This window comes from Mustela lutreola, chromosome 8 (assembly GCF_030435805.1).
Source record: "Mustela lutreola isolate mMusLut2 chromosome 8, mMusLut2.pri, whole genome shotgun sequence".
Lineage (NCBI taxonomy): Eukaryota > Metazoa > Chordata > Mammalia > Carnivora > Mustelidae > Mustela > Mustela lutreola.
The window spans coordinates 21,555,949-21,569,508 of NC_081297.1; the positions used below are offsets into that span (position 1 = coordinate 21,555,949).

Consider the following 13,560-nt stretch of genomic DNA (forward strand, 5'->3'; position numbering starts at 1 on the left):
AAGTGAGATTCTGTCTTTACATTACCCATGATTCACCCTCTGTTTTCTTGCAAGAGTTTTATTGTTTTTACTTGTTGCATTTAAGTCTTTAATTCATCCAAATATATTTCTGTCTATAAAATACAGAAAAGTAAAATACACAAAAAAAGTCATTTTCTTTTAGCTATGTACCCAGATATGCCAACTCCATACTGAAAAAGACTATCTTTTTCCCCACTGAACTGGTCTCTGTTTTGTATTAAATCCTAATTACCAACCTCAGTGTCCTGATGGCCTATCCTGTTCCATTAACTTATAATCTAGTGTACACTAACTTCATGCTTTAAAAAAACTAAACAAACAAAACACCCAAAAACCACACTTGGTGAGGAAGAGGAAATACAATCTGGCAGGTCAAATGGAGTAAGAATATTCAATTTGGAATTGAAATGCGGGCCAAATGTCAAGCAAAAATGAACTTGTAGGCTGTAATGGAACGTCTTAAAGTTTTCAATCTGCCTGAATATATAAATAATACAAGTATTCTTCTCTTTTTGCTAGTCATAGAATGGCTGAGATAATCTTGCATATTTTTCCTTTAAAGCGTCATTTTAATTAATTCCATTATAATCTTGTCCTTTATCATTGTGCCTATGCTTCAATTGTTTTGAGTGATAGTGTATTAGAGTTCTCCAGAGAAGCAGAACCAATAAAATGTATATGAATCCAGAAAGACATTTACCATACGGAATTGGCTCATGTGATCACAGAGGCTGGCAAGCCCCCGGATCCACAGTGTGGGCTGGCGGGCTGAAGACCAGGAAAGTCAACTGGACCCATGACATCTGCATGCAGCGCTGAGGGGAATTAATTACTTCTTGCTCAGGGAGGCCAGACCTTTTTTGTTCCATTTAGGCTTTCAACTGATTGGATGAGCCCCACACCCCTTTCCCACATTATGGAGGGTAATCTTCTCAACATTCACTGATTTAAACTCTAACCTCATCCAAAGACCACCCCCCTAAGCTGATATGTAAAAGTAACCATCACAAATACCTCAGTTTTTTTTTTAATCCCTAAGAAAAGCTAGATTTTATCCCTAAGAAAATATAGACAAATTTTATCCCTAAGAATAGTTGTCTCTAAAATGATTATTTTTTTTATCCCTAACAAAAGTTAGATTCCAAGGTGGGGGGCGTACAGAGTAGGCAAGACTTCTGGGTAAAAGTAAATGAGAATATAAGTTTACTTCTGCTCTGATCCTATTACCTGGCAGACCATTAAGGATTCCTTTAACCTCAAATAACAAGGAAGGAGGCAAACCCTGTCAAGAGTTTGTTGATGTCCATTCCTTCCATCACCACTTACCTTTTACGTCTCAGCCCCTACACATCAGAGGGACTGGAACAATACTGGTGGCCAGCTGCTGGCCACTGGGGCCACAAGAGAACTCCTCCCATTGTTAACTTCTGCCTACGGCAGGCATTCATCTGAATGTCCCTTACTTTTTGAGTAGATAAAACCTGTGAGTCTCTTAAAACAGGAGTCATGGATTTCCTTGCTGTAGCAATGTCAGTTCTGGGTCTAGTCAATAATTCAGAGGTTACAAAGGACTCACTCTCTTTTCATGAAGACTGTTGAGCTCTGCCCACACACACACACACACAAGGAATGTCGTCTGATATTCACTCAAATGGTGAAGGCAGATTTCCAGGGGTGCATTACTTGGCCTGGGGATCTCTGTTAGACTTACCTGGGGTGTGATCCAAGTCTGGGCTCAATGCTTCAGCAGGAATTCTGGTGCCAATGACCCAGTCCAAGTCATCTTCAGAGTCCTGAGTAAGACTGCAGGCTGTTGTCCAGTTTCCTGAAGTTATTTCAAAATTGCAACTTCCTGGTGTGCTCGTATAATAGCCTAAGGAAAGGAAGATATTAATAGAATGTTCTGGAAATTTACACTACACTTGGTATTATACTACATTTGTGATGATTTAGAATTAGTGCCTGCCTATTTTACTTATTAATCAATTTAAAGAACTAGGACATTGGCATTCATTGGTAATTTTAATTGTACAATGTACATCGTAGCTTTTTTTTTTTTATCAGAAAGTCTAGAGGCAGTGCATGAATACTGTCATTTATCCATGAAGGCATTGTATGGATTGACTAATAATATTATAGATGATAGATAAAACTGTGTCTACACATAAGCAATGAACATAATATTATGATAATACAGGTAAGTCAGATTGACTAAATCAATAGCTTCAATTGTCTCGAAGTTCAGTTCAGTCCCTGTGTTCATTCTGGTGTTTGAAGAGCACAGACGATTAGAGGGGCAAAGTCATTAGCTAATAAAAGGTGCCTTTGGAGAAGTAGTAAACTGTAGAGGACACACACTCTCTCAGGATACCATACTAACCAACCACATATAACATTTCAGAGCTAGTCACTCAATATTGAAAAAAGTTCTCTTCTAAGGGTTGATTGATAACTCATTAAAAATTAAGTTATTCATAATGAGACAAATTACCAGTTAATAGCTGAATGTCTACTACTTAGTCATCTGTGAAAAGTACCATCATAATACAATTGATACCTGCTTTCGTTTTTAATTTTTTTCACACAGCAGTTATTATCTTTGAGCATTCACTGTAAAAGTGTGTTGTACAGACAGAATGATTGTGTGATTTAACCACTGTGAATGAATTGAGATTGTTATTAACTTTTCCTTCCTTTTTAGAGAGATGACATTTATGTTGCTTTTAATATTTCTTCTCCAGATGGTTTCCCGTTCATAACTTCTTCTTAATGTAAAACTAATACTAGCATAAAGAAACTGCATCAGGAGAAAAACTTGCTGTTAAAATGGATGACAAACATATCAAAAACAAAGTTTAAAAAAATTGTACAGAAAATGTTCTGGATTCCTGACGATATTCTCTTTAAATATCAGTATTTCACTACTCAGGCATGACTGCATCTTATCCTTAAAATCTAGAATCATTTTTAATTATGTACATTTCTTTCATTCGACATGGTATATAATGCATTTAATTTTAGATGCTTATTTATGGGCTCTCTATATCCTCTCCTTAGGTTTATCATTCCAGTATCATGATATAAATAGGTTTATAATGTGCTATCAGTACAGCTGAAAGAAAGAAATCTAGTTCTCCAGGTGTTTAGCTAACATAAGGGCAAACATGCAGAATCTTCCAGTATAAATACAAAATGGCCATTGTGTGTTCTTTAGAATGATGTCATATACAGGTTCTGCACTATTGTATTTCCATGTAACTGACTCCCTAACACACAGAACCTATAAAATCATTGTTCTCTATCTTTTTTGATTCTCTGTAACCACCCTTGAACCTTCTGTTCCACCTTATCTAACATATGACTTTATGTATGACTCTAAAGATACCAATACAATCACGATAAATTCTATTTCATTCTCTCTACCTCAAAATTATGTCACTTTTTCCTTTCCCTTTTGTAGGGCTAATCTCAGCTTAAGATTTCAACACTTTATCAAGCATTCTATAGCTATTAGCATTCTATGGCTCCATTTATTTCAGTTAGAGAACTTTTCCAGGTCCTTCAATCTCACATTTTCTACCAATTCCTTTCTTATAACTTGTAAACATAACCAGGGTGCCCCTCTTGATTTAATTTTATATCCTTAAATTTCTTGCTCTGTATACCTTTCACTCAACCTTTCCCACAGCCCTTCACACTTTAATGCAGATGACCTACAAATCTAAGCCAGGATGGAATGCAGGTGTATACCTTCAAACGTTTGTTGAATATTCCACTTGGAACATACAACTGTTGTCTCAAAATCAAAAAGCCTAACATGAACTCATCATTCACCTCTCCAAATGAGTTCTTCTCAGAGATTACTGATTAAGTTCAGAGCATGAATCTTCTCTTTTCTTAAAGATTCTACCTTTGGGGCTCCTGGGTGGCTCAGTGGGTTAAAGCCTCTGCCTCCGGCTCAGGTCATGATCCTGGGGTCTGAAATCAAGCCCCGCATCAGGCTCTCTGCTCAGCAGGGGGCCTGCTTCCTCCTCTCTCTCTGCCTGCCTCTCTGCCTACTTGTGATCTCTATCAAATAAAATAAATAAAATCTTAAAAAAAAAGAAAAGATTCTACCTTTGAAGTTATCTTTGGTTCTACATTCCTCATTTCCATATTCAGTCTATCACCAACACTTTGTCAGTTCTCTATTTGAAAACTTAATTCTCTCCTTCCCCTGAAATTTATAACCTCTGTCCCAGTTCCATTGGTCCAAGCCCCTGATTTATTTAAGAGCCTATTTTTTTTTTCAGTGTAGCCTTCATTGATCAACTTTACAAACCCAAACCACATTAATCTTCTTTAAGAACGCTCTTGTGTTATTTCCATGGCTCAAAATATCGGGTTTTTCATACTATTTGAATATACTCTCCTAAACCCCTTACCTTGCATACAATAACCTTTACTTTGATGAAAAACGTTTTGAAACTGAATCTTAAAATGACCTCTGTGCCAACTAAATTTTTCAGAAAACTATCTCTTAAATAAAAACCGATTTTTTTTTTCAAATTTTATGTTTAAGATTACTTTCCTCTATTTTTTGAGTGTTTTCCTTAGTTTTGGGGGGTTCATTTATCTGTCATTCCTTCTCTCTCTTGTAGAGGACAGAAGTGCTATTTTATTTGACAATCCACCCTCTTTCATTCAGATAGCCAGACATGACTTGAAGGTTATCTAAGCAATCATGATGGGCAATGTTTTCTCTTTCCTCATCTTGATTAGTTTAGCCATAGTCCTGGGATACAATCTAGACATTGAGCCTTACTGTGGAAAAGGCACCTAGGAAAAGATTGCCTTTTTCTTAAAAACAAATCAAAAGAAAGAAAATCCATTTATTCTTTCTCAGGCTATCACTGTAAAGATATGATCCTTGGGACCGAAGAGATTATATGGGTAGGGTAACTAACTTTATTACAAAGTCATTTACATGAAAATAGCCCTGGATAAAGAAGGAAGGAGTCCATGTAGTTCTAATGTTTTGATAACAGAAATTGCTAAAATCAACCAACTCTAGGATTCTTGCTTTTGACCTCTTGCTACAGGAGATAATACAGCTTCCTCACTGTATTAATTAAACATTGGTTGGTTCCAAGCAACTGAAAACCCAAGTAGTAGAAGCTGAAACAGACAGGAATTAATTCCTCTCAGTTAAAAAGAGGCCAGGAAGTTGTCTGTTTAGGGTTGGTATTGTGGTTCAGCTGTGTGGTTGTGAAGCACATATTTTCCATCTGTTATTCCTGTCACCTTCTCATCCTCCTGCTCATTCATGGTTGCAAAAGGACTGTGGTACTCCCTAGTATCACATGTGTTCAAGGCATTGAAAAAAGTGGAAGAGGAAAAGAGAAGCGACTTTTCCTCTAGTCTGGTGTTTTTCCTTCTAAAGAGATACCTTCCCCAAATTCCCATGTATACGTCATTGGCCTCTGGTGGCTACAAGGAAGTCTGGAGAAGATGGTATTTGTCATTGGTCGCAATGCCACCACAAATAAAATTGGGAGTTCTGTTTTTAAGAAACACAAAGGAGGGCCAGGCAACCAACAGGAATTACCATGATGCTAGGCTGGCTGATGTTGAAGTTTCTACTGTAATATTTAGTAATGTATCTTCTTCATTCCATCTAGTAGATCACAGTTGTCTTTGAATGTTCAACTTCCGTCCTATCTTTCCCTTTTCAAAACACGTCAGAGTATTGTGCACATGTGTTTTATGGCACGTAACAGTGATTATAGTTATTATTACTCATTTAGAAATCCATTACCTTTTTTTAAAAAAATATTTTATTTATTTATTTGACAGACAAAGATCACAAATAGGCAGAGAGGCAGGCAGAGAGAGGGGGAGGCAGGCTCCCTGCTGAGCAGAGAGCCTGATGCGGGACTCCAATCCCAGGACCCTGGGATCATGACCTGAGCCGGAGGCAGAGGCTTTAACCCACTGAGCCATCCAGGTGCCCCTCATTACTTCTTTATTGTGGATTGTCACTGTAAGTGTTTACCATTGAATTACTATAAACATTACTATGTGGGCAGTATTCCTACTGCCCATAGTGGTTCCATATATAGCTATTAAATCATAAATGATATAAGGAACTTTGTAATATTTCTTGATAATGATTATGTGGTCAGTACTTTCAAAATGGTTATTGCTCTTGATAAAGTATTTTCTAAATTGTGATCTTTGTCATGATCCCTCGAACAGGCAAAGTATTACCACCACCGTCTCAACAAATGGCATTTTCCCAGTAGTATGGTATTCCAGCCATACAGTGGTATGGTCAGTGTAAAATTGATCAACTTACTTATATATTTTTAAGAGCTGGCTCCATAATTATTTTTAATTCATCACATTCACATATTTGCCCTATTGAGCTATACCACATTTAATACCATATTTAATACTTTCTCCTCAGCATGAAATGGCTTCATAGAGTGCTGCATTGAGAAGGATATGGAAGACTTTGGGTTCAGTGGGAAAGAAGGCTCTGACTGGATAATCATGTTTGTGGCTGCTGTAAAAGGCAGCAGAGTATGCACCCATCTGCATACACCCTGCACATCCCTAGCTTAGAGTATAAAGCAATTAATACAAGCGTTAAGTAATAATTTTCTTCCAAGTAAAAAAAGAGCGCATTTTGGGACTTTATGGTTTCTTTTAAAAAGAATCGATTTCATTTATTCCAAACCAGGAATTTTTCTAACAGGAGTTAGAGATACAAAATAAAAATTTACCTTTGTTTATAACCTACAGTAAAAATTTACTTTTGAGGAATTGCTGAATTTATTTTCTGGTAAGTATATAAGGTATATATAATACATCCACTTTGGCAAATTTCAAGAGAGTATAAAAATAATGAATGAAAGAGGCTGACATTATCAATCCTAGAAGACTGAACAAATACATTCTTTATATTATTTAATTCTCAAAGTACTCTATAGAACGGATGGGATTCTAGCTAAGATAAAGATGAGGAAAAAAGTCTCTGAGAATTTAAATAGTTGCTGAACATGAGAGGGCCAACATCAAAATGAAGACCAGTTTAATAAACCAAATGTCCATTTTTTCCTTATTTTTCTCCAAAGGCCATTTTGAAAATTTTGTAATTTATTTCATCATCCACAACAGATTATCTGATTGCAGGAATCTAACCCTGATGTCTCCAATGTATCCAAAAGACTTTCAACATAAAATACTGATCGGGGCGCCTGGGTAGCTCAGTTGGTTGAGCGACTACCTTTGGCTCAGGTCATGATCCCGGACTTCCAGGATCGAGTCCCGCATTGGGCTCCCATCTCCTTTGGGAGTCTGCTTCTCCCTCTGACCTTCTCTCTCATGCTCTCTCTCACTCATTCTCTCTCAAATAAATAAATAAAATCTTTAAAAAAAAATACTGATCAAGTCACTTTGCAGAATCAATAAGTCACCCGTATACCCACGTGTGACGTGGAGTGCTCCTTTTGGATGTGAGCAAAGTCTGTCAAAGGTCTTAAGGAAAATGACCATTTCATTTGTCAACATATTGTTTTAATTTTAATAAAATCAAATTCTGCATGCGGTTGTCCACCAAAGCTGAAGGCAACACTAACAAATATGAGCATGCAACTGACTCAGGTTCTGAAAATCAAAACTGCCTCTGTGTATTTTTACATCAATACATCAAGTAGCTGTGGGAAAAATAAAAATCATATAAAGCAGTCTGAGAGGAAAAATGAGTGAAGCCAAGGGTGGGGGGTGGGGGACGACAAAAATCAGCATTCACATTTGAAAAACCAAAATAGTAACTATTTGGGTTGTACAAGCCGATATTTACGTTTCACGGGCACGTGCACACACGTGCGCGCGCACACACACGCTTGCCTTCATCTGTATTGTCCAAATGTGCTGTGATAGCCTTATTATGAATAGTGCGTGTTACATCTCAAAAGTAATCAGAATTCTTTTATAACCAACTTTTTCAAAAAGCAGAGAACACCATATTTTGATATATCCCCTTGTATCCCCACCTAGGAGAAAGTGAGTTTCTGAAATCTAAGACAATGTCTTACTCATTTTTATATATTCAACACTTAGAAAGCTTTTCCCAGCCCATACTAATAATAGGAGTAAATGGAAGAATATAATTTGTATATAAATATTTTCAATACAGGTGCATCTGGAAGTGAGAGGAGGAACATTTACTGCCTGTAACTATTTTTCTTTGTGAACAGGACAGCTCTCCTTCCCCTCCCTGGATTATGTATGTCAATGTCACCTTGTTCAAATTATTTTTCTTTTAGAAAATTCATTTTATTTTGCAGGTGATTTTTTCTTTGACTTTGGATTGGATATTATTTATTTTCATATGCAACCAATGAATCGTTTACCACTACACCAAAAACTAATGATACTATATGTATATAGGATACATATATACTATAATGGTACTATATGCTGATGATTTTTTAAATACTCTCTACTTGTTATGTCTGGTGGGGAAAATAGCGATTTTACAAACGTTTTGGAGCTTTTTTTTTGAGCTTCACTAGAATCGGTTCTCTATAGTCAGTATCAAAAAATGTATTTTTGGGAGTACTTTAAAAAAGCTAGAAAGAACACTAGGAAAAAAAAAAACTAAGTTAAACCTAAATAGAAGCTTATAAAAAAAAGAACAGTAGGAAGTATCTTTCAATATATTATGAATTTCATTTGAGAATGCATATATTATAAAGGTAATATATAATAGTTTATAAAATTAAGATTATAATACTGTGGCATTGGTAGTACAGTTTTAGGAAGTGCCAGTGATTTTTCACTCCCTTTAACACTTTGATTTCAAATTAAAATATAGCATTAATGTTGAGAAATTTATGATAAGTGAATTAAGTCCATCACAGCAAGAAAAATACTATATGGTTCCAAATACTGGTGTTAGATAGCCAGATTGTCAAATGCATAGAAACAGAGAATCAAATGGTGGCTTTCAGGGGCTGGGGGAGGGAAATTGGAGCATTAATTGTTTAATGGGTATAGAGTTTCAGTTTTTCCAGATGAAAAATGTTCTGGAGATGAAGGGTGGTGATATCTGGACAATAATGCCAAAGCACTTAATGCCACTGAACTATACAGTTAGAAATGGTTAAAATGGTAAATTTTAATGTTATGCACATTTCACCACAATTTAATGAAACTAATAAACACAAAAGAAGATAAAATGAACACTTCAGAAGCATCATTACTATAAGATCTTGAGGAATAAAAAGGATATTGAGTTAAAAAGAAAAATTTGAACATGACTTCTATGATACTCCTTACCTGTACATGCATGAAATTGTCCCAAAGGTAGAATCTACCCCCACTTTCTCTGTTTGAATTGAAGCTAGACATTTTAATTTGCATGACCACTAGAAAGATCCAAGAGTGACCTTCTAGAATTTCCGAGGCTAAATCATATGAATTCTTCCTGTTTTTCCTGTGGCTCTTGGAATGTTTGCTCTTGAAAGTATTTACTCTGGTAAAAGCCAATCCCATTCAAGATATCTGACGGTCCTGTGATAGTCCTGTTATGGAAAGCTCAAGCCATATTAGATAGCCCTGGAGAACGAGATGCTATGTCAAGCCAAACAGAGAGATCAAAGAGTAAGAATGTGCCAAATCCGGAGGGGAGGAAGCCATCTTGAAAGTGACCCTCCAGTTCCAGCGATACCTGCTGGGAGCCATGTGGATGAGAAACAACCTGCCTTGCTGATTTCTTTCTGAATTACTGATCCACAAAATTGAGTACAAAATGAAACTTTTTTAGGCTAGTTTGCTATGCAGCAAACTAAGGTAGTTTGCTATGTTTAGGGTAGTTTAGGGTAGTTTGCTATGCAGCAAACCCTAATTGCAACAGGTAGCTTATATGGTAGTGAGGTTCCCTATGAATGCCCATCAAAAAGAAATACAAAAAAAGAAAAATTCTTTGGATTTAAATACATGCTCATATTTTAAAACTACATATTTGGTTTTATGCATGACTTCTAAAAATCACTTGAATTAAAGTTTGAATAAAATAACCAATGTGGCCAATCTAGTTCCATTTTCCCAGAGCAATGTAACTGATAAAATTAATCATTTACTAGTATTTATTTGAAGTGCTCATTTTTAGCCTTATCTATAAAATCAATCTTCTGGAAAAGGAAATAAAAACCAATGAAGAAATGTAGACCAACAGGTCAGTTTTGGCGATTAAAATTCTGACACCCTCCTCCCCCTGCAGTTCTGTGCAATGACATGTTGAGAAATTTTTAGGACAAGATTTGCAGTGGTGTTTAGTATGGGGATAAAACAGTGGAGCGGGCTGAGATTTGGATGTGTGGATAAAGAAGCTGGGGAAAATGTTTTGACTATTTTAAATCTCCTCTAGTGCAAGGAAAAGAGTATTTCCTCTCCGTCATCAATGCCAATATGTTACTTTCTTAGTGTAGCAAAATCTGTGCTGAACGGGCTGCATGAGAGCAGACAGATCACTTACCACAGTGAGCTTCATCAGACCCATCAGGGCAGTCTGGCTTATAGTCACAGACAAGGTGGGACGCAACACACTTCTTGTTGTGGCACAAAAAATCAGTGGCTTCCGGGCAACTCTCAGAAGTCTCTCCCACTGGGGAAAAATAATAAAAACAAAGTCATTTTTATAATATTTCTTTAAAATTCTAATATCCCTTTTAGTGGTTTTACAGATACACTTAAGTTATTGGTTTTTTTTTGTGTGTGTGTGTGTTTATTTATTTATTTATTTTTTTATTTTTTTATTTTTTATTTTTTTATTTTATTTTTTTTTAATTTTTTTTTTAATTTTTTATTTTTTATAAACATATATTTTTTATAAACATATATTTTTATCCCCAGGTCTGTGAATCACCAGGTTTACACACTTCACAGCACTCACCAAATCACATACCCTCCCCAATGTCCATAATCCCACCCCCTTCTCCCCAACCCCCTCCCCCCGAGTTTTAATAGCTGTCCAAGGCAGGCTTCGAGACACCTCTCTGCTCTCGGTCTCACAGCCAGTTTTCCAGCAAATTAAATAGACTGTGCTTTCAAAATCATCCATTGCCTAAATCCAACATCTTAATCCATGCACTAAAATGTTTTGATTTGGGTGCCAGCTTAGTTTGCTAGTCTCATTTTCTGCAGCTCTCCTGGTAAGCACCTGCAGCTAAACCACAGCATGCCCTACTCCTTAAGGGCTCATGAAGAGATCACATGTTCATTTCTCCGTGTGTGCACATCTGCTACCTCCTTCACCTACATTGGCCATTCCTTCTTGGGCTCCTGGTGGTCTGCTCAACCTCAAGACTCCAGGAAACTGTTCCCCTCTCCCCTTGTTTTGCCTTTTCTTTGCCAGCCACGCCCCAGGTGGGTATGCTATGTTTCATGCCACTGGAAGAACCCTTCTATTCCTATGTTAAATGTTTACCACCTCATAGAGGAGCTGCATTAAAGCTCTGTCTGCCTCTCCAGTTTCCAAGCCCCTTAGAAGCAGGAGTTTGGGTTGCATTTTCTTAAGCCCAGCATAGCTCCTAATCCATAGTTTGTGTTTAGTAAATTCTGGCTATAGTAACTGAAGGCATAATGGTTTTATCTAAAGGGAGTTTAGGAACTAGCATAGAATTTTCAAAGCAATTCATACTTTTTAATTGAAATATAATGAACATACAGTTATATTAGTTTCAGGTGTACAATACAAAGATTCACAATTCTATACATTACTATACATTACTCAGTAGTCATTAAGTGTATTCTTAATCCCACTTACCTCTTCTCACCCATCCCCCAATCCCTTCCTCTCTGTAGTCATTACTTTGTGCTCTATTTATGAGTTTGTTTGTTTTCTCTTTTTTTTTTGCTTGTTTGGTTTCTTAAATTCCACCTATGAGTGAAATCATGATATTTGTCTTGCTCTGACTGACTTATTTCACTTAGTGTTATACCCTCTAGTCCATCCACGTTGTTGCAAATGGTTAAATAATATTCCACTGTGGGTCTGTACATATATGTGTGTGTGTGTGTGTGTGTGTGTATACACACACACATCTTTATATATAGGGTATGGTGTGTGTGTATATTTACACATAATATATATATTATATATATAAATATATATTATATATATTATATATATTAAATATATATTAAATATATATTTACATATAATATATATAAATCTACACACATACCATAATCATTCATCTACAAATGGATATTTGAATTGCTTCAATATCTTGACTATGTAAATAAGGCTGCATAAACAGAAGAGTGAATATACCTTTTTGAATTAGTGTTTTCATTTGCTTTATATAAATATCCAGTAATGGAATTACTGTATCATAAGGTATTTCTACTTTTAATTTTTTAAGGAACCTCTACATTGTTTTCTGCCGTGGCTACACCAGTCTTCATTCCCACCAATGGTGCATGAGGGTTCTTTTTCTCCACATTCTTGCCAACACTTGCTATTTCTGTTGTGTGTGTATGTGTGTGTGTTTTGTGGTTTTTTTTTTTTTTGTCATTCTGACAGGTAAAAAGTGATATCTCATTGTTTTGATTTGCATTTCCCTGATGGTTAGTAATGCTGAACACCTCTTCATGTGTCCTTATGCCATACATATGTCTTCTTTAGAAAAATGTCTGTGTCCTCTGTCCATTTTTTTAATGTGATTATTTGGGTTTTTTGGGTACTGAGTCATATCAGTTCTCATATATTTCAGATATTTATCCCTTATCAGATATATCATTTGAAAATATCTTCTTCCATTGAGTAGATTGCTTTTTTTGTCTTGCTGATGGTCTCCTTTGCTGTGCAGGAGCTTTTTATTTTGGTCTAGTACCAAGAGTTTAATTTTGCTTTGTTTCTCTTGAATGAGGAGACATGTTGAATGGAAAAATGTTTCCATTTTTCCAAAGAAATTTCCAAAAAAATTACTGCCCATATTTTCTGCTAGCAGTTTTATAGTTTCACGTCTCATATTTAGGTCTTTAATCCATTTTGAGTTTATTTTTGTGTGTGGTGTAAGAAAGTGATCCAGTTTCTTTCTTTTCCATGTAGTTGTCCGGTTTTCTCAAAATCATTTCTTGAAAGGACTATTTTTCCCTATTGTATATTCTTGCCTCCTCTCTAGCAGATGACAATATAAGTGTGGGCTTATTTCTAGATTTGCTATTATGTTTTATTGATCAATATGTCTATTTTTGTGCCATTACAATACTGGTGTGATTATTACAGATTTGTAGTACATCTTGAAATCTGGGATTGTGATACCTCCAGATTTGTTCGTCTTTTTCAAGACTGCTTCAGCAACTCAGGGTACTTTGGGGTTCCATACGAATTTTAGGAATATCTGTTCTAGTTCTATGGAAACTGTCATTGGTATTTTGATAAGGATTGCTTTAAATCCATAGATTGCTTTGAGTGGTATGGCCACTTTAACAATTTTCACAGGTAGGGTCACCTGGGTGGCTCATTTGGTTAAGTCTCTGCCT

At 36.0% G+C, this 13,560-nt stretch overlaps 1 protein-coding gene across 3 annotated transcripts in view; it reads right to left on the reverse strand.

Moving 5' to 3' along the window:
* The window catches only part of MALRD1 (MAM and LDL receptor class A domain containing 1), an 808,982-nt gene that overhangs the window by 250,439 nt on the left and 544,983 nt on the right, over positions 1-13,560 (reverse strand). For all 3 annotated transcript variants that reach the window (XM_059183995.1, XM_059183996.1, XM_059183994.1), the window contains exons 31-32: positions 10,547-10,675; positions 1,733-1,894 (exon numbers count right to left, since the gene is read on the reverse strand). In XM_059183995.1, coding sequence (XP_059039978.1) covers positions 1,733-1,894; positions 10,547-10,675 — 291 coding nt within the window. The remainder of the gene's footprint in view (positions 1-1,732; positions 1,895-10,546; positions 10,676-13,560) is intronic.